The 22,008-nt window shown below is 42.0% G+C and overlaps 1 protein-coding gene across 1 annotated transcript in view; it reads left to right on the top strand.

Moving 5' to 3' along the window:
• Window positions 1–22,008, top strand: part of Armc2 (armadillo repeat containing 2) — a 100,834-nt gene that overhangs the window by 9,808 nt on the left and 69,018 nt on the right. The window contains exons 4-5 of the mRNA XM_013022356.1: window positions 3,548–3,713; window positions 9,902–10,109. Coding sequence (XP_012877810.1) covers window positions 3,548–3,713; window positions 9,902–10,109 — 374 coding nt within the window. The remainder of the gene's footprint in view (window positions 1–3,547; window positions 3,714–9,901; window positions 10,110–22,008) is intronic.

Genomic DNA, 22,008 nt, shown 5'->3' with positions numbered 1-22,008 from the left:
CTCAAGGCTAGCGCTCTACCACTTGAGCCACAGCGCCACTTCCGGCTTTTTTTCTTTTTGCTTATGTGGTGCTGGGGAATCGAACCCAGGGCTTCATGCATGCAAGGCAAGTGCTCTACCACTGAGCCACCTTCCCAGCCCTATGTTGTCATTGTTATCATTGTTGTTTCTTCCTTCTCCTCTTATTCCTTCCTTCCTTCCTTCCTGCTTCAGGTGATAGGAATCCAGAAAAGCTGTGGAGAAAATTTTAGTGATAGAAATGCACACAGAACTGACACCTCAAAAAATTAGTCTTAGCTGGGCACTGGTGGCTCATGTTTGGAATCCTAGCTACTCAGGAGGCTGAGATCTGAGGATCCCAGTTCAAAGCCAGCCTGAGCAGGAAACTCTGTGAGACTCTTATCTCCAATAAACTACCAGAAAACCAGAAGTGGCACTGTGGCTCAAGTGGTAGAGCACTCGCCATGAGTTGAGAGCTGAGGGACAGCACCCAGACCCAGAGTTCAAGCCCCATGACCAACAACAACAAAATTAGTCTAAGGAGAATTTTTAATTTTTGACTTCTAAGAGGTCTTATACTCTATGTGTGCATTCTGTTGACTCATAAATTACATCATTATCAACTTTCTGAGTGGGATGTCATTAATTGCTTTCCAGCCTTTATGCAGAGTTGGGGAGACCCTGCCTTCAGTCTCTGGATCTGAGGAATCAAGGGCAGAGATTAGTCAAGGGCTCAGGCTTTAGGATGAATCAAGGCCAGTTTAATCCTTTAAGTGAACTATGAATTACACCTTCCTTGTCTAGTTTGTTGCATCAAAATGGTCTTTGTGTCTTCAATGAATCTGGCTTTGTATCTTCAGTGAATCTGGAGTCCCATTGGCCAAATCAAGTCTTAAAATCTGGCCTTTCCAGTGTACTTGATTTTACTTAAGTTGTTGGTTTGTTTAGTGAGAAGGAAAACCCTGTGAAGAGAGATTCTCAAGTGAAGATTAGTAGTTATTTACAACATTCTCTGATTTCTAAGATTATTTGCACTTCATAAGATAAAAAAACTCTTACAAAGTTTTAGCTGAGCATGGTGATAATGTGTACAATACCAGCTACTCAGCAGGCAGAGACAGTAAGATCTTGAAATTGATGGCAGTCCAGGCTAAGTTAAGGACCCGATCTCAGAAATAAAATACAGCGAGGCGCAGGTGGCTCATGCCTACAATCCTAGCTACACAGGAGGTTGAGGTCTGAGGATTGCGATTCAAAGCCAGCCTGGCATGAAAGTCCACGAGACTCTTATCTACAATTAACCACCAGAAAACTGGAAGTGACACTATGGCTCAAGTGGTAGAGCGCTAGCCTTGAGCTGAAGAGCTGAGGGACAGCACTCAGGCCCAGAGTTCAAGCCCCACAACCGACAAAAAAAAAAAAGAGTAAGGCTCAGTGCATGGCTTAAGGGGTAGACACACATGTAAAGCCCTGTGTTCAATTCCCAGTGACACACACAGACACACAGACACAGACACAGACACACACACACACACACGCACATGTACACACACACATTTGCAGACTTGTAGTTTTCTCTTGAGGAATTAAAAATGCCTTACACATATTAGTTTATAGTCTAATCTAGTGAGATACATGACTGAATTTTATTATAAATAGTAATTTTATACCAGGCAAATAATGCCTTTGGTCAAGGAACAGTTATACTATATTGCTCACCAGAGATAATTTGGTTACCGTCTTTTGGGGAAAAATTAACCCTCCAGACCATAATTTTCCTTTTAATAAGTTCTTTTATTTACTACCAAAAACATTTATAACAGTTTCAATATCGGTAAAATAGACCATTTGCTATATTGACATTATTATGTGGCAAAACGTCATAAACTTGTTTTGCTTTAGATGCCTGTTTTGTTGGTCAGCTATTCATTGCTGTGGCACACAAAATACCTGAGCAAAACTACCTAAAGGAGGGAGAATTTGTGTAGCTCAAAGTTTCAGAGGTTTCCACACTTGGTTCCTGGGCACTATGGCTTCTAGGCTGGTGCTGTAGAAGAATGTCATGGCAGGAACTCATGGTGGAATGAAGTATCTCAGCTCCTGAGAGACAGGGAGTCAGAGAGCCTGAGCTAGTGGGCTTCCTCTGTTTCTTGCTTATATTCCATCAGGCTCCAGCTTATGGTATGGGACTGTATTGTTCACATTTGGGATAGGGCACCTCCTTTAATGAGTCCTCACTGGAAGCAGCTTCCCTGATATGCCCAGAGCTGTGTTTTACTAATCTAATCTCCTCAGCCTTCTCAATCCCATCGATGAAGATGACACATCACAGCTGCAGAGTGCAGGAAACCTTAATTGCACCTTCAGTACTGAAGTTATGAATTTTGTTTTTCGTAACTATATAAAGTATTTACTTCCCTATATGATACTCTTTGCTTTTCTGTTACTTTTAGCTTCATGGACAAGTCACACTCTTATAACTATTTTTCAACAAACTGGGGAGATTACAAAGTAAAGCAACTGTGCCCTGAGCAACTGTGGCAGTATTTGTGTACAAATTAGTGCACCTTCCTTAGAGTCATGTCATAGGCCAGGGTCTTGATTTGTGGGAAGAGTTCAAAGGTATTGAGAACCAAATCTGATAATAACGAGTGAACTGAGTGTGTAAGGAAGGGAACTAGCATTTACTGGGCTTCAATACAAGGATGCTTGTCTATTATAAAAAGCTAGGTGCTAGTGGGTCATGCCTGTAATCCTAGCTTCTCAGGTGGTATGCACCTGTCATCCCAGATATGGCAGGAAGCCTAAATAGGAGGATTGCAGTCCATGATGGCTAGGGTAAATAGGCTTATCTCAAATAGGCCATTTGTTTTAAAATTTCTTAATATCATTTAAAAAATACTTCTTTGAAGGGAGGCATAGTGGTAACATACTTAAAATCCAGCACTCAGGAAGCTAAAACAGAACTGTGAGCTCAAGGCCAGGCTAGGCTGCAGAGACCTTATCTCAAACAAACAAGCAAAATCCTAACTTTAGTGGAATCTGTGGTATGTAAAATTGGTATTCATAGTTCACATAAGTCTTGGCCAATATAGGTGTCCAATACATATTTTTCTGAACTAAATTGAACACAGTACTTTACAAAGCTAGTTGACTATATTATAATTAATTTCATCGTCTCATAAAACTCATGTTTGTTTGCAAGCCTGAGTAACTTGTGTCTTTCAAATAGGCTAAGCAATGTAGCAGAATGGTCTATTCAAATGATTGACAAAAACAATTAAGGACGACAGGCCTATCTATATGGATAATCTCACAAGTGTTCAAGTGTTATGGAAGTAGATTTAGGAACTTGAATGATGCCTGGTAATTTTGATGGCTAATGAGCTAGTAGACCTAAGGATCCACTATGATGCCAGAAGGAAAAGAAAGAAAGAAGCAAAGCCCTGTGCCCCCTGAAAGCAGGAGGTTAGTTCGAGGGGAGTGAATGAGCCTTGAGAGGCAGAGACTGATGCCGATCTTTTTGGTTTTTAAATTCTCTTTTCAGAAACCAAAAGCTCCACCATCTTCCACCATAGAAGAGGACCTCTGCCTGCCTAAGCCCCCACTGGACCCTGCGAAGATTCGAAAAATAAGCAGTGCCCGGGCACGCTTGTTCCGGGCAGCCTCCCAGGGGGCTCTTCTGCCCGACAGATCCCTTCCTCCAGCTGAGTGTAAGCCGTGCCATGTCCTTTCAACCCTGGGGACAGACATGCTGCTTAAGTTTGCTACAAAAGTTATTTTTATGTGATTTTCCATAACTTTTGGGTTTCTTTTTTACATATAAACTAAGAGTTAATGTTGGGTAAAAGTTGGCGATATGTAGTTTATATATTTTCTCCAGGTGTTTACAAAGAATATCTAAATAACACAGAGTTTTATTTAAAATAAACATTTCTGTGTAGTAAAAGGGTATTAGGAGAAATATTTCCAAAGACTTGGTTCGCATACGTCAGGAAGGAATAATGTTTAGAGTTTGAAAAGTTGTCTATTTGAGAGCCAGATGCCATTGGCTCCTACCTATAATCCCAGCTATTCGAGAGTCTTGAGATCTGAGGATTGTGGTTCAAAGCCAGCCCAGGCAGGAAAGTTCATGAGACTCTTATCTACAATTAGCTAAAAAAAAAAAAAAAAGCTGAAAGTAGAGCTGTAGCTCAAGTAGTAGAGCATTAGGCCTTGAGTACAAAAGCTCCAAGATCAGCCCCCAGATCCTGAGATCAAGTCCTATGACTGGCACACCTAAGCACATACACACACACACACACACACACACACACACAATTAATTGCAATTAAAAAATGAATGAGAATGATAAGATTCTTATCATGAACACTAATCCTTTGATTTAATACCTTTCTGGTTCCTGAAACTGCATAAGCAAAACTTGAATGGGTCCCTTGCCATGTATGGGGCTGCTTAACCCTGTGACCAAGCAGCCAGGCCTTGCTTCCAAGCTTCCTTTTCCTTCCAGGTTAAGGGTCAGGACTCCTCCCCACTACAGGCTGCTCCTGCCAAGTTCCCAGAGCAGGGTTAAGCTTTAAACCCGAGTGTGTCAGCCCCTTCCCCCCACCACATAAGAGGGTGGGTGTGGCTCACTCTCCAGCATCGCAAACCCCTCCAAAGCCAGAGTTACTGGAGCACTTTTTCTTCTTTCTCTCTGCCATCTCCTTTGGTTGGTTAGTGGTGATTTAAAATTTGCTTTCTCTCCCCATGTTTATTTTATAGCCGAGTATCAAATGAATGACATTAGCTAGTTTTCCACCCTCAGCCCCTTCTGTCTTATTTATTGTTGAATATTTACAATGATCTGAATCAGTAAATTAAAACAGAACTTTATTTACTTACTTACTTAACTTATTTTGCCAGTCCTGGGGCTTGAACTCAGGGCCTGGGCACTATTCCTGAGCTTCTTTTGCTCAAGGCTAGCACTCTACAACTTGAGCCACAGCACCACTTCTAGCTTTTTCTGTGTATGTGGTATTGAGGAATCGAACCCAGGGCTTCATGCATGCTAGGCAAGCACTCTACAACTAAGCCACATTCCCAGCCCCTATTTTATTGTTAAAAACCAAGCAAACAAACAAACAAACTTGAATGGGATTTTTCTTCCTGCCACAGCAGTGTTGTCTGGAGCTTAATCCAGGAGACTTCATGTTCTAAAGACTGCCTGCCATGGGTGGGATCATACACAGAGTTTTCCAAGCTTCAGGGAAAGATCTGTTAGTAGAATAAAAAACAATTTGGCAGACCATATTAGCATTATTTAAAAAATAAAATAGAATAGAAGTACATATAATGGTAAGTATTCCTTCAAGAAACTTCACTTCAGCTGTCAGTTTGTGTTCAGGGTCAAATTATAAATGGATTTTTTAAAAATTATATGAGTCCAAAAAGTTCCTGGTGATGGGAAAGTGACTGGATGATGAATGTCTGCTTCCCCCTACCACCGCCCCACTCAACCTCAGGCCCCTCCTTCCCCAGCTCAGTTCCCTCCCTCCCTCCCTCCCTCCATTAATAGTCACCGTACAGAGGCCAGCCACCACCTACCTACATGCCTACATGCAGTGAAACATATCTTCAATGTGGTTCTTCTAATCCACCTGTTAGCAGTGAGCTCACATCCCTAAAGGCCAATGGCTCTACACAGGAAATAACAGCAGTAAAAAAGTCATTGCTGTTTTAAAAGCACACATCAATTTAAAGTAAATACTGGCGCTCTGTGCCTTGGAATCTGTCATTTGTGTACAAGCTGTGTGGATTTTATTTCCAAGGCACTATTGTCTAAAAAAAGGTGTTCTGTTCACACCAAGGCCCCAAAGTCATCTATGCCTGGAGGGAAAGGGCCTAGCCTTGCCCTTAGTGTAAAGTTGTTTGTAGTTGAAAGTCAGTAGATAAGGGCTGGCTTAGGGTGTGGGGGCAGGTTTGGACCTTCTGGTTTGAAAAGGGGATGGGGCAATCATCTCAATCGGGCCCACAGTTGTATGGCTTTGAATTCAGAACTGCTTGCAAACTGGATATGATATTGTGGCTAATGTATTCCCTGCTATTCAAGCTGCAGAGAGACTCAGGGCCTGCCTGTCACACTTTCAGTCATCAAGGCCTCTTCTGCTTCTCACAGTCTGCATTCTCCTTCCTCACCACTGCCCTGTGTCTCTTCTTACCTCTTCCCTGTCTGCAGCCTCTGGAGCTAGCTACAAGCAGAGCTTAGGGAAGTTGAGCATCCAACCAGATGTGGCCATGAAAAACGAGCATGTTCTGTCTCCCATGAAGCATAAGAGGTCATGAAGGAAATAACCCACATGCCATCATCCCCTTGCTGAACACCTTTTTTTTGGGGGGGTCTGGTCGTGGGGCCTGAACTCTGGGACTAGGCGCTGTTCCTCAGCTCTTCAGCTCAAGACTAGCGCTCTACCACTTGAGCCACAGCGCCACTTCCGGCTTTTTTTCTTTTTGCTCATATGGTGCTAAGGAATCGAACCCAGGGCCTCATGCATCAAGGCAAGCGCTCTACCATTGAGCCACCTTCCCAGCCCATTGCTGAACACCCTTTCAACCCCTTCCCCACCCCATGGCTGCAGGAGTGCTTGCCAAACTGAGTTCCAGAGAAATTCTCGGAACAGTGTAGGCAGAATGTGGACAGATTTTCCTTGGGAAAGGATCCAGCATTTAAATCAGTCATGGAAACACCGGCCATTCCTGGCCTTCCAAAACACATTAAAGGGTATGAAAAACCATCCAGGGAAGAAATCCATTTAGTTTAAGTCCAACCCACATTTCCCAAACCTGCTTGACTGAGGGATCTGTCTCTTGAGAACACAGCTTGGAAAACCATAGAAGACAGCACCATTTTTCTGTGAAGAGTCAGATTGTAATCATCTTAGGCCCCTATGAGCATGTAATCTCTCTCCAGCACATTGAACACTGCAGTAGAGAATAGAAGCAGCCATTTGCTGATTTTTGGCCACTGAAACTTGAACTTCATGTAATTTTCACTTGTCATAAATCATTGCTCTTCATATGATTCTTTTTAATCAAAAATGTAAAAACCATTTTTAGTTCCTAGTTTTGTAGAAATATGAGGCAGGTTAGATTTGCTGGGTCAGTAGTTTTCTCACCCCTGGTTGAAGGGGTGAGGTCCCAGTTCTATTGCTTGCTCAGCTCTATGGGTACCTGGTTCCAGCCTTGAATTCCAAGCCCTTCTCTCGCCTCTCCTTCTGTCCCCTTACCCAGAGGGGGCCACTATCACTGTGGAAGCCCTTGTAGTTCCCACACCCACATTTCTACCTCAAGATTTAGACAGGACCCACTGTATAATTTGCTGGGTGTGGACTTCTTTGTTTAGACAGTAAGAATTTCAAAATAGCCCTTGCAGCTACCTGGACTCTGCTCCATTTCTTTCTGTTTGCCTCCCATTCACCCATCCAGATGCCGCTGCTCAGGCTGCAGCTCTTTCACACATCTTTCCCTGATCAACTCCCAATCTTCTCTACTCTCTACCTCCTTGTTACCTGGCTGGGTCCACGCTGTACTGCATTCATCCCTTTTCTCGTCTGCCCTCTCTGTCTCCATGACTGCACTGAGCAATTTAAAAGGAAATGTGTACTTCTCTACTTGTAGCCCAAGAACCTAAAACAGGTTGTGGCATATAGCAGATATGAAAGAAATATCTGTAGGTCAGTGTTTCCATGTGGCAGGGCTGCACGTAGCTGTCTCCTTTGGATATGTCCATATCATCCACGACAGAATTACCACATTGTGCTACATATATGTGCACAAGCTTTGACACCAAGCTTTGTCATACATGCTTAGTTTACTGATGTCCCTCCATCAGGCGTTTGAATGGGCCCAGGGTAGTGCTCTAGGTTAGCAATGATCCGCTGCTCACCCCAGTAGCTGGGAGAATAGAACATATGGTTCTGTTTCCCCTTCTAGAAGTTCTATGATGGCTAGGACATCTTGTTCTCCATAGGATTGTTCGTGTACGGAACAGCACCTGGCACATGGTAGTGTTTAATAAATACGGGTGAAAGAAATGCCAAAAGAGCAATAGACTAAAAGTGCTTTGTAATCAAAACAATATGTGTGCTGAGTAATTTAGTAGAACGGTTGTGTACAGTGGTGTGGTTACAGGGACCTGGACCAGAAGACAAAGTTCCAGTAACAATGACAACATCTCCTAAGTGTGTGTGTGTGTGTGTGTGTGTGTGTGTGTGTGTGTGTGTGTTGGTACTGGGGCTTGTACTCAGGGCCTGAGCACTGTCCCTTAGCTTTTTCATTCAAGGTTAGCACTCTACCACTTGAGCCATAGCTCTACTTCTGGCTCTTTTTGTGTGTGTTTAATTAATTAGAAATAAAAGTCTCATAGACTTTTCTGCCTGGGCTGGCTTTGAACCACAATCCTCAGATCTCAGTCTCCTGAGTAGCTAGGATACAGGTGTGAGCCACTGATGCCCAGCTGGGCCACATCATTTAATCCTTATTTTATTCCCAAGAATGGGGCACAAGAGAAGGGATGGGCCACTGAAGAGGTGAGAGAAGTTAAGCAGCTTGCCCACATTACTGAGTGGTGTTCAGATACCTGCTCCACCCCATAACTGATGGGTTTGGAAGTGTGTGTTCATTGTGCCTTGTAGGCCTGGCTTTCCTGTGCCTTCAGATGGGTCATTTAGTCTTTTGAGTTCTTAATTTTCTCATCATCAACATGAGGGCTGGGCTCACTTTAGGTTTAAAGTTTAGTGTTTTGAAAGCAGCGAACTTGGTCAGTGTGCAATAGGTGGTTTTGTTATTGTTAGCATTTATGGGTTTGTTGGTTTCTAAATAAGTACAGAAAAAGAAACCTTGAGTCATTTTGGAAAAACTTGCAAAATACTATTTTCCTATATACAGCTCATTTCACTCCCCAAGCCCCTGCCTTCCTGCCATACTGCAGATTTACTTTCTCTTCTCCTTTGACAAAATATTTTATCACACACTAGATAGAATCCAGTAGCAGCCCAGACAAAACTTCGATGGTCAATTGACTGATGATAAAAGTGTGGTATTTTAAGTCTAAGAGTCTGTGTTTATAAACTCATTGTGTTTTGTTTCAGAAGTAGAATGTCTTCGTGCAACTTTACCTCAGGCCTCACTAGAAAACTTTATAAATAAGTCCCAGCCGTACAATTCTGGGCCCCTCTGACCACCTCTTTCCCCTTCTCCTCCCACACTGCTTTCCTGCTGTTCCTCTCCCAGCCCAGGTACTCTTTTGCCATCCAGCCTCCATATTAACATCCCTTATGCTCCCATGACCCCTTATTGCCCCTCTTCCTACCCCCTTTTACCCTTTTCCACTCTCTTTGCTATTTTTGCTTTCTTTGGTCATGCTTATTATGTTATAGCAGACCGTAAATCTTATTTATTATGGTGTATTACTGTTGTATTTTTACACCCATGAGGATGGACTATTTTTGAGGCAAAATATCTCTGTTTTGCCGCTAATTCAGCCAACTGTCTAAGGCAGAGTTTGACCTCAGGGAGGCACTTGATAAACTATTTTAAGATGAAACAATGTAACATATGAGAAAAGATATGACTAGGGAACATGGAAATAGGTAGGTAGACTAAATAGGCCATACCCTAAATTCTGTTTTCTTTCCAGTAGACATGAAGCCAATGGAGTTAAGATCCTATTCATTTTTAGCTGCAGAAAGTGATGATTTAAACTTGTCATTGTGGCGCAGTCTTGTGTTCAGGGAGGCTTGGCCATAAAACATAAGTAACAAATAACTTTAAAATCCTATAAATTACGATAGAAAATAACATTGGAAGGCACTAATTCCTGAAATAAGAAATACTTTGAGAAAACATGTTCTTGTTATTACAGCAAAGAAGATAACACAATACAAAGAAGGAGTTACGATGGGGAGCTCTACGGTGAAAATCAATGGAAGTCATTTAACAGAACCAAATGCCATTGGCCACTTAAAAAGTCACTCACTCCAGCTAACTTATGATGGAGGCTTCAGAGAAATCAAAGGCCAAGAAGTGTTCAAAGAAGCACCACCTTTACCAACTCATCTCAGAAGAGGAGGGTCAGTATACTTTGCATTTAATTTTCTGGTAGAGTAACTATGTTATTTATGAGTTTTTTTTTCATTGTATGTAGAAGATTCATGTTCTATTTCCCTTTTATAGGAGCAAATTTTAAATGAATGCATGACTAGAAGAGATATTTTTTTCCTTCACAGCTGGATAGATGTTTGATCATTCTCTATGTAATCTACAGGGACCATTTTTATTAATAATTGCCAACATACTGCTCCTTGGGACTGTCACAATAAGATTCAATGAGGCTGTGGCAGCCATTGCCCAAATGATGACTGATCATTTTGTGTGTGTCTTATTTGAGACTCTTGTCTGGCCTGGAACCTCCCACTACATACTTGGGGGTGGTGCATATATTGTTACTATATTGTAAATTCCACAGCAGATGTGTAGATTTCAGCTATCTGTGCCAGCTCTCCATTAGCCCCTCATGTTGGCAGTTTCTTACAGGCTTCTTCAAGACGCATGCTTCCTACAGCTTGAAGGACTTGAAGAAGGACAAACATTCTCTCTATGGTCTGCATACATCTTTTCCCTGGTATCTTACTGAACAGGCAGGCATGAAGATAGCAGGGAGAGCAGGCCGGTTCCCAATCTCAGCCAGTAGCCATGCTGAGATAAGCACAAGGCCTTGGACTAAGCAGGGTCATTCAGTTAAAGATACTTTTTTTCTAGGATTCTCCATTGTCCATCATGGACAAATGCCCAGCCCAAACTTGCTTAACAAGATTAAATACCATGGCCTATTTTTTTTTAAAGCCCAAGTACTTATGCTCTCACTTGAGATTTTTGGGTTTGCCTTTGGCTCAGCCACATGTACATCCAAAAATGTTTCCCTGAAGTCGTTGTTTGGCAGCTGGTTAGTTTAGCTGAGCTGACCTTGTGTGCTGACACAGTCTAGAATGTCAACTAGCAGAATTTATATATTAAGCTACCTTGAGGTCCTTGTGATGTCACTTTGCATTCAAAACATTTTTTTTTAAATGAAAGGTGGGGGGAGGGATGAAATGTCTCCTTAAGTGGAAAAGAACAACTTCAAATTGGGACTCTGGGAGTTGAGCCCATCAAAGTAGCCTTTGCCGTCGAATCTTTTCCAGTGGGTGAGTAAGAATAGGCCACGGAGCTCAGCCCTGAACCATAGAGGGCAGAAGGACAAGTTGTGCTTCATTCCATCCTGGAGTAAAAGAAGGAAACACTTCTTTTGCTGCATCCATCCTTACAGTAATGAAAGCTGACGAGGCAAACCAGACAAAAGCTATTTAATTTGTTTATTTATTTTTGTAAAGCTTCAGATGTTGTAGAACAACCCGACCCTGCCAGAGTTCATCACGTCTTTTTCATTCAGGGACAACAAGGGCATTTGGTAGTTAAAGATTTTATCCCCCACACAGCAAAGAACAGGTTCCTTTAGGGGACCGGACATAGTCTTTCCGACTATCCAGAGGGAGGAGGTGTTGGTGGCAGCACTGCTGATTGTCCCTTTGTTTTGGAAGTACAGCTTTCATGTCACACAGCCACGGCTGGCGTGGAGTCTGTGGTGCACCCTGGGAAGTTTAACTTTCAGTAACAAGCTTTCCCCTCCTTTCATCTTTATGAGGAATTTTGTTGAAGGAATTCCAACAACAACAACCAAAGAGAAAAAAAAAAGTTTATGCAGTAAGATTAAAACAAACCAGAAAATGGAAACTCTTAGCAATTCTCCCTTCAAGTACATTTGGGAATCAGTCAGGGACACTTGATAATTGTTTCTTGTAAACATTTAAAGGAATAATTCCAAGAAATGATCTCTGCTAGGCGGTGGCTTATTCCCAGTTTTGATGTAAAAGCCCTCCCCTCAATGAACATTCCCTTCCCCCCCCCCCAAATCAGGAGACCCGAAATAGAAAATGAAGGCCCTTGGCAGTAAGCTGGACTGGTAGAAGGGAGGGTAGAGGTAGGAGAGGACAGTGACAGGGGACAGAGTAAGTGATGTGCTGACAAGCTTGCTCCCAGTGTGGGGTCTAGTGGGCTTTCCTTCCTGTTAAAATACTGATAGTTAAGACATGGCATGGCCTGAAGTTTAACTTCACACCAGTTACGATGGGGGAAGATTCGCTAAGCAAAGTGCCATTACAAACGAGATATTAGGGATGAGCTGACTTCCCCAGAGATTCTCCAGCTTGTATAAGGCTGCCAGCCTCAATCCTGTGTCCACCGAGGAATCGATTTGAAGTTTGGAAAGTTGATTCCTTGGCAGCACGTCACTATTTCTCACTCTGGAGTACACGATTGAAAAGAGTAACACTGACATTAACAAGGAGGGTGAGGAGTATGTACATCTCCCCAGCCAGTGGTCCTATCTGATGAGCCCTTTATACATCTGCATAAATACCACTAAGGCTTTCTGTGTGAATATTCTACATGTCCTAGTTAGGATCTAAGACCTGGAGGGGAGTCTCAGGGCAACCCAGGAGCCAAGATCTCTGTAGAATCTCTGGATTGTCTCTCAGCCACTCCATGTAGTTGTATGCCTTCTACCAAGTTTCCTAATTCCCCCTAAGGGGCTTTTTCCTAACCTAGGAGATAAAAAGACCCTTCTCCCTCCTTTATCTCTTCTACCTTCCCAATTGCAGGTTGTAGAATGAGCACTCAGGTTGAGCAGCCTTACTTGTAAACTAACAAGGGCCTTTAATATGGTTAAAATAAAAAATGAGGGAAGTGAGCTTCTGGCTAAAGATGATAAAGTCAAGCACTCTGCAGAAACCCAATGAAAACAGCAAAGAATGAAAAACAGAAATAAATGTCAATGAAACAGAAGAAATGGCTCCAAGTCCAGACTATAAAACATGGAGTAAAGCTTATATTGCAGTACTGGGTTTGATTGTTTTTTTATCTTCCTGGCAAACTTCCCTATACAGGGAAGCAGCCCTCTCAGATTGTGCAGTAAACGCTGCTCTGTCTGACCCCGCCCTCCTCGTGTCCCTCACCAGGGGTGGCCAGGTGACCCAGCTTTAGTGGTTGGTTTAGGATGGTTGGTTCAAGTGAGGCTGACTGAGATCTTCCCTGGGACTACCCCCAAGGCCTTTGGGAAATGTGGTCTTTCTCCAGGCTGCAAAGATAATGTAGTCTTGCAGCTGACAGAGGCCCTTTCACTGCCTTGTGGAGGGAGGCTCTGAAATATACAATCAGAGCAATCCAGTTCAAGAATAATTATTAAGTCCTAGATCCAGTGCTTCACGCTACCACTTCAGCATTGCAGACTACTCTCCATATTTTACTTTTTTTCTTTTTCTTCCTTCCTTCTCTTCTTCCTCCATTTCTTTGTTTTGTTCTCTCTCTCTCTCTCTCTCTCTCTCTCTCTCTCTCTCCTCCATCTCTCTTTTCTGGTCATTGTATTTCGGATTAAGTTTTGTTACTTGGAATGTGGCAATCAAAAAGTCTAGTTCATTTTCTTTACTGTGAAAATAAGGGATGATCTGAGAGTGGATACATACCTTTTCAGACTTTGAGCAAGAAACAGATTTTACAAAAAGTGAGTTTTCCATTCCGATGAATGTATCCAGTAGCCTGTTGAAAGAGATGAGATCTAAGGATGTGGGTAGCCTAAAAGAAAGAGAGGATGCCCACAGGAATTCAGTTCAAGATACAAATTATGAAATGTTGGGGGACATGGTAGAGCGAGGGTGACATGTTCTCTTTATTGCCTGTGAGCTGGCAAATTTGTGTGTATATGTGTGTGTGTTGGCGAAGGGGTTAACAGATTAGAATTCAAGCAGTGCATCATGTAAAGTGGCTTTTTAGTGAGTCACAACACCCTATTCCATAATACTCCTCAGAGTAAAAGAAAATAGATTTTATCATTGCATATTCAAAAACTTCACCTCCACAGTACCCAAGTTCTTTCTTTCTGTGGATCTTATTCAACTTCAACAAATGAAGACAAATTATATCAGGATAAAAACTAAACTAAGACTCAGCTTAGATAAGTAAAGAATATGACAAAAGACAGGCTGGAGTGGTGGCTGGATTGTGATTAAGGCAAACAAGATCCTGTTAGGAAAATAGCTAAAGCAAAAAAAAAAAAAAAGTGCAGGGAAGACCTGGAAATATGCCTTTAAATAAATAGTAAATCACCTACCTAGCAAGTGCAAGGCTCTGAATTCAAACCCCAGAATTGCCTAAAAAAGAAAGAGAAAGAAAAGAAAAAATAGTATGACAAATGACAGATGAAGAAAATATATCACAAAAGACAGTATCCTCAAAACAATGTGAGAAGAGTTAAAACAGTTTTCTTTGGTCTCATAGGAAATGTAGGTAATGTGAACCTTCCATTTTACAGAAAAGGAATAAGAGCTCTTCTTTGGGTTACAGGAAGTCAAATTAGAGACTATAAATCCATATCAGGTGATCAAAATAAACTTGCAGTTCTCAAAAAAGAAATCAAAGAAAACAATATGCATATGAGGAGAAAATGACATTAAGTAGGATAAAAATCAATTGAAAATGTAATGAGGACAGGCAGAAGATATACACAAAAAGAAATGAATAAGAAAGCAGCTGTGAAAGAGAGATTGGGAGAGATATGGAAGAATGAAATTCAAATTCCTGAAGGGAATCTTTCCTAGCACTGATATGGAATTGAGGAGCAGGCAGTCTTCTGAGTGATTATACATATTAACTCATTTAATATTACAATAACCAATGGAGACTCGAAGAGGTCAGATTAACAAGAACAAAACAGAAAAATATTAAGATGTACTAGAAGAAAACTTTCTGAAATAAGACCTTATATCAAAAGCACCTAAATATACAGTGTCCAACAAAACTTGGTATGGAATAATCTACACTAAGATGTTATGTTTCCAGCAGTGTTTAGCACTGGAACACTACCCAGTATGCCACACATGGTCAATGACTGTGGAAGGGGTGAATGTCTGGATACTGGAAGCACAGGACCCTCTGATGTCAAGAAGTGAATACACCCACAAGAGATATAGGACATTTCATCAAGGCACTTTACTTCTGCACAGAAAGGTACAATGTCACTCTCCCCAGAGCTAGGGAGACACACTTGCTGGAGTGATCTGCTTGGCTTTTATCCTAACCCAAGCTATCCATCTACCCTGTCAAAGAGTCAGGGTCCTATTGTTTTAGAATTGGTTTCCAGGGTGTTAGGGCAATACATGGAAGTTAGATAGCACTCTAGCCCTCTCAAATGGGGTCTGTTGTTTCACAGCTAGCTGGGAACAGGCTGGCTGATGGTCACAGTTGGAGGAGTTTGGTAAAGTCAGCGGAAAGTTCCCACTCTAGGGGGGACTTATACCCTTGACATGGCTGACTATTATGAACACATAGATGATAGTCATGATTAAAGTCAAAAAGCAAATAATTCCAGGAACTATCAGTACCAAGAAATGTCAGCACAGAATGGTAACTGGTTATAAGATGGCAACATCTTCGTGTGACAGAAAAGATTGCTTTTTTGTCATATAAAGAAATTATCATAAGCCCATTCAGGCCATGAAAGCAAGTCATACAAAAGGAGAAAGGCAAGCTAGCCTCCTGCTTTATTAAAATATCTCTCAATTCCAGAAGAGAGTGGAGTAATGTCTTTGAAATCCTCAGCATAAAAAGGAATAGCCAAAAATTATATCACCAGTCAAATGGTAGTAGGTAGACACTTTCAAAGAGGCAAGACTGAAGGAACACACTAGTCATGCACCTTCTAGAACACCTTTAGACAACTGAATCAGAATTCAAAGCTCAGAAATGAACGTCTATTGTAAAATCATCACGGTATTGGCTTTGTTTTCATAGCAAATTAAAACTGAACAATTCTTGAAAATGATGACTAAGGAACAGAAACCTCAACAGTGCAGTTGAATATAAGTTACTAAAACCAGTACTTGGGAGGAAACGTGAATACTAATTTCTTCATTTTCATAATAAGGAATGGAGTTTTCAATGTTTACTGACTGAAATGGAAATGGTTTAAAAAGCGATGGTTTCAGCATCCTAATGTTTTCATTATTTTTCTTCTTAACTTCAGCGAGATCGGTTAGGAACTAATACCTTGTGAAGACCCATTCATCTGAAGCCCTACAATCTCTTCAGTTTCATCTCTATTTCTGTTTCTCTGTTAAAATCAAGTAAAATATATACTTAACACTTTTCATTATAATAATGTGTGTGGCAGGATTCCATTTGTATCTGTTGTTCACCTGGCCTCCCTGCCTCCTCCGATCTTCCTTCCAGTTTCTCATTCTCTCTTTCCACCTAATATATACAAAACATCTGGAATGATGTTTAACACATATTAATGATGTTTATTTCAGGGTGGTGGGATGTGGGATGACTTTTAAAACAACTTCTTTGTACTTATATTACCAAGTCTTTAAGAAATAATAATAAATATGTCATTTTTCAAAAACAATGAAGTCATTATTTTTTTAAGAAATTAAGACGTATTATGCGCATAACTGATATGTTGAACTGAGACTCCTTTGTACAACTACTTAAAAATATTAAAAAGAAATTAAGCCAGGTGCCAGTGGCTCATGCCTATAATCTTAGCTACTTAGGAGGCTGAGGTCTGAGGATTAAGGTTCGAAGCCAGCCTGTCCAAGAAAGTCCATGAGACTCTTATCTCCAATAGACTACTCAAAAAAGCCAGAAGTGGAGTTGTGGCTCAATTGGTAGAGTACTCTCAAGGGAAGCACAGAGATATCTCCGAGGCCTAGAGTTCAAGCCCTTGGACTGGCAATAAATAAATAAGAGTAATAGAGGTGTGTGTGGGGGGGAGGGGGGGGTGATATGTGGAAAGGTCATGATGAAATCTTCTAATCCCCAAGCAATATCTAATGTAAATTAATTTTAAAAAAGAAATTAAGGCCCAGTGCTGGTGGCTCACCCTATAATCCTAGCTACTCAGGAGGCTGAGATCTGAGGATCACGGTTCAAAGCCTGCCTGGGCAGGAAAGTCCATGAGACTTTCATCTCCAATTAACCACCAGAAAACCGGAAGTAGTGCTGAGGCTCAAGTGCTAGAGTGCTCACCTTGAACTGAAGAGTGCAGGGACAGTGTCCAAGCCCACGAGTTCAAGCCCCACAGCTAAAAAAAAAGAAAGAAAGAAAGAAAGAAATTAAAGATTATGTGGTGGCAAAACTTGCCATTTGGAAAAGACAGGAGCATTGGGCAGAATGAGTTTGTAAAAGCCTATCTAATTTGATCATTTACCCTTGTTCCCCATTTCTTGTCAGCAAAGCCCTGAGTGAGGCTATTGGGGATACAGGAATGGACTCCGGCCTTGAGGAGCTCTTTAGCTTATCAGCCCTTGCTAGATTTCTGTTAGGAAATGCAGAACCCAGAGCTGTGAATTTGAATCCCCCTTTATGAGATCTCCATGTGATTTGAATGCACACAAAAAGGTTGGTAGCAGGTTTGGGGGATTTACTTGAATGCTGGAAGAATAAAAGGAGAACTGAAAGAGAGTGGCTGGGGGTAGGAGGTTTAGAGCTTAGGGTTCATAGTTCTGAGGGTCAGATGACTTTTCCTGAAGAGTACATTTGATTTGGAGTGCTTCTGGTGGGCTAGTTTTCATCAGAAGCAGCATCAGCCAGAGGGAGGACTTGATATAAGGTGTTGGGAAGTATCACAAGCTGTATGCCACTGCGCACATTCCTGGAGGTATTCCTGGATGGAGGTGAGGGACATGTGACAGATGAGTGGTTGGCATGGGGGTCAGAGGTTTTCAACAATTTTGGAAGAGGGAGCCTGGAACATAGGAGGCCCCTAGGACACATGTAAACCGCCTCTCTCAGGTGGGCAAGGGCTTGTGTGAGGCAAAGCCAGTACTCCAACTGGCCATGGAAGTTTCTAGGGCTTCAGTCTCATGGTAATTATTCCCTGGGCTGAAGTCCTTCCTCAAAGCTGTCCCACTGAGCAGTTATGAAGGCCTTTCACCCAGGGTGTCATCAAACTGTGGAGTTTTGACTGTTAAGGGAAACACGAATCTGTAGATTTTGTTCTACCTTAAGGAAATTTATGGTTAGCTAAATTAAGCTAGCATGGTTATCTACAAAGCAACTTCTAATCAAATTTGTATGGAAACAACTTGGATAATAGCCAGTACTAGTTGCTGAAGTAATTATTATAGTGGTGTGTGTGTGTGTGTGTGTGTATTTTTAATCTTGGGCTATAACCCAACACTATGAGTAACTTAGAGGCCTTCCTTAAATTTTTGATCTTATGAACATTCCTTTAAAATCATATCCTTTAAATTCATTGTGTTGTGTGTTCCTATTTGAGCAGGATTCTGTTTTGACGATTAGTTATTAGGAAAGAGTGTTAATTTGTCTTGAAGCCATGTCTCCAAACCATGAAGACATGAGAAAGACCATCACTATTTTGGTGGTGTTCCCAAATTGGAATGAAAATATCCAGAGGACAAAGATCAACAAACTAAACCCCAAGAGCCAAATCCAGTTTGTGGCTTTCTTTTACAGATCAAGTGTTTCTGGAACCCAGCCACATGCACTCATTTGCTTATGGAATCTGGCTGCATTTACACTAGTGATAGCAGAGCAGAGTAGTTGTGATTGAGTCTACATGGGTGCAATGGGTAGATATTTACTATCTGATTTACGCCTGTACGACTTGTATCCAATAGATGAAATGTCTTTTTCCTAGAACAAAGAAAAGTTCAGCCCAAAATTTAATTTTTTTTTTTGGTAAGCATGGTTGTGCTGGGACAGAAACCAAGACTCCATGCATGCCAGGCAAGCATCCTACCATTGAGCTACACTACACAGTTCCTTACCATAAATACCCCTTAAAATTTTCCCAACATGAAAATTAGTTTGGTTTTATTCTTAATTCCAAATCAAAGTTTTGGTCAATCTTAGCTAAAGAAGCATAGTCATAATCATTGCAAGACCGACCTGAATTATAGCAAAATATACCTTGTAGAATATCTTTAAAGAACTATAAATTTATTTCTTTTGAGTATATATGTCTGAGTAGTCAATATTGCCAACATAATGGACTGATTCATGGGCAGTAGTAATTCCATCACCGGGAGTGTAGTTTGCCTTGGCTACTGAGCTTGATTCTATGTTCAGACTGAAATGTGGGACTCTGGTCAGTGACGGGAAGAGACTTTGCTTATTCCCTGAGACTCAAGGGCTACGGAAGGGAAGCCTGGGAGCACCTGCCTACATTTTACTTTCATCAGGACTCCAGCCTGATTACAGACAGAGGTAAAAGAAAGCTAGAGGGAAGAGAATTGCAGAGGCCAGAGCCAGAGCTTTGATGTGCCAGGCCTAAAGTCCTGCCCCTTCTTCCCCCCTATCGCCCCCCCCTCCTCGCCAGCTGCGTGGCCACTTTGGGGCTATATCAACCAATAGATTCTCTCTGTCATTTAAAGCCAGGAGAATTAGGATTTTATTATTTGTATATTGGGACTTCCTAGCTAATATCCTAACAAAAGAGTGTTCTTCCACCTCTAAGATGAATTTCAGAAAAGAGCTCATTTCAAGAATTGTTTTATTTTTAGTACATCAAAAAATCATACAAAATTTAATTATCATCTCTAATAACATGGAACGGGAAGCTGGGGAGAACAATTATACTAGATGACTGAATTGAAATCCGCAAACATCAGACAGGCAGGAACTGGTTGCCAATGTAAAGCTGGAATTTAATAAGAATGAGCGAAGGTCCAACCTGGATGAAGACCACCTGCCTTCACTGCCTGTGACCTGCTCTGTGATCACCCTAAAACCACCAGTGCTTCTAGGCTGCCTTAGTCCAAGTATCCCAGCTGACACTTGCTCAGAGTAAGCGAGCAGGCATATGATGTCCTCACAACAACCTTATGTGGGGAGCCATTACTTACCACCCCCTCATGCACAGAAAACCAAAGCTTAGGTTGAAACTTAGCAGCGATCGTACAGCCCTCTAGGCTGGAGCCCCAGGACATAAACCATAGGAAGTGATTTAGTCACCGGGTGATGTGGGCAGGGTCTTAGTGCAAGTTGAAGAACTGTCAGAGCGGAAAAGGGATAAAAGATTTGTTTACAAGACCCATGAGATGGATTTCTGTGGTATACGTAAGGCTGTTCTTCCCCCTCTCCAGTGAAGGAGGGATTTTCTTTTCTTGGTAGCTCTTTCCTACTTATTCCTATTGTGGGATTTCAGCCATACTATTCCATGGAGACCCTGCTGCTTGGCTAGGCCAGGCTAGACCTTCCCCAGTCCCCAACAGCTGTCTCCTGTGCACAGTGCCCTCTCTTCCAGCAGGGCTTGGATATGGGAGGGCATAGATTACTTCTCTCCTCTGTTGGGCCTCTTTGTTCCTTCCTAGTCTTTACCCATGAGCATCTAAAGAGTTCCAAGTCTCAGAGCCAGCCTTCTGGTCCCTCTGTGCCATTTTAGTCTCACACAGACCCCTCTTCCCAATTTCCACATATTTGCAGCTGTTCCCTAGGTCATCAGAAACTCAACTAGGTAAATGCCAAATTTGCCTGAACCTCCAAATGGTTCTTCTCCCTCCCTACCTCACCATCCCATTTCAATTGGCAGCAACCCTGGCCTCCTGTTTGTCCAGGTCATCCCCCTATTCTGTGGAGGCTTGAAATTACCCACCACTCTGTCAACTTTTTACTTATGAGATCCACTGTATTCTTTTGTGTGTGTGTGGGGGGGGGTCCTGTCGTGGGGCCTGAACTCTGGGCCTGGGCACTGTCCCTCAGCTCTTCAGCTCAAGGCTAGCGCTCTACCACTTGAGCCACAGCACCACTTCAGGCTTTTTTTCTTTTTGCATTATGTGGTGCTGAGGAATCAAACCCAGGGCCTCAGGCATGCAAAGCAAGCGCTCTACCACTGAGCCACCTTCCCAGCCCAGAGATCCACTGTATTCTTAAAAGACTGGTGCCCTTTACCTCTCCTTTTACTCTTGTTGTTGCTTCACTCTAAGTCCCACTACTTCCTAGCATCATATCCTATGAAGTTTCTTACTGTCCAGCAAATGGAGTCCATTACTCAACCCAATTTAGGCTGTTCCCAGTTCTTCTCAGCAGAAACCTCTGTGCCTGTCTTGCTAGACCTAGGCAATTGAACCCAGCCTTAAGGGTTATGCTTCTCATGTCCTTTTCCTTCCTTCATGCTGCTCCTCTTCAGAGAGTGATTTTTAGTCTTTTAAGGCTTACATTTCTGGTCCATTTCTCCCATTTGCTAATCATTCTCCTGTCAGCTTCCCTTGAGTTTTATTGAACTTTTCTCCCAAAGTCTATTTGTAAAAGAAAGTGAATTATTTTAAAAAGTAGTTCACAGGCTAGGGATATAACTGAGCAGTAGAATGCTTGCCTAGAATGCACAAAGTCCCTGGGTTCAATTCCCATTGCCTCAAGAAAAACAGAGTTTTGTAATTTCTGAGATTAGCTTTGAAACTTGATCAGAGAAGACCATATATGTTCAGGTCTAGTACTAAGCTGCTCAGATAGGTGTTGGGTGATTAAGAAGAAAAAGAAGCACGCTAATGACAATTTATTAAGTGAATGTGCCAATGATTGCATAAAAATAGAAACACTGCCCTCATATAAGATGAGGAAACCAAAACTAAGTAAGTCACAGAGCTGGTAAGAGTTTTCTCTAGGAGTTGGACACACAACAGGTGGGCCCAGCACCCAGATGTCTGTCTGTGTGTTCACCTACTCCATCACCACTACGATTCATCAATTAATTATTTGCAGAAGGGGTGACACATCTCCTGTGCTCTCCCTGAGAACTGCTAGGATTGGGCACTCCCAAGCCTTTGTATCTTATAAGGATCCTTGTGAATTTTCATTTTCCAGGAAGTAAGGATGGACACATGTATCTATGGGGAGAATGGACCAGTGACTCAGAAA

The sequence above is a fragment of the Dipodomys ordii genome, unplaced genomic scaffold (genome assembly GCF_000151885.1).
Source record: "Dipodomys ordii isolate 6190 unplaced genomic scaffold, Dord_2.0 Scaffold62, whole genome shotgun sequence".
NCBI classification, from domain to species: Eukaryota; Metazoa; Chordata; class Mammalia; order Rodentia; family Heteromyidae; genus Dipodomys; species Dipodomys ordii.
Note: the sequence above shows the minus strand (reverse complement) of the source record. Positions and strands in the feature narration are given on the sequence as shown.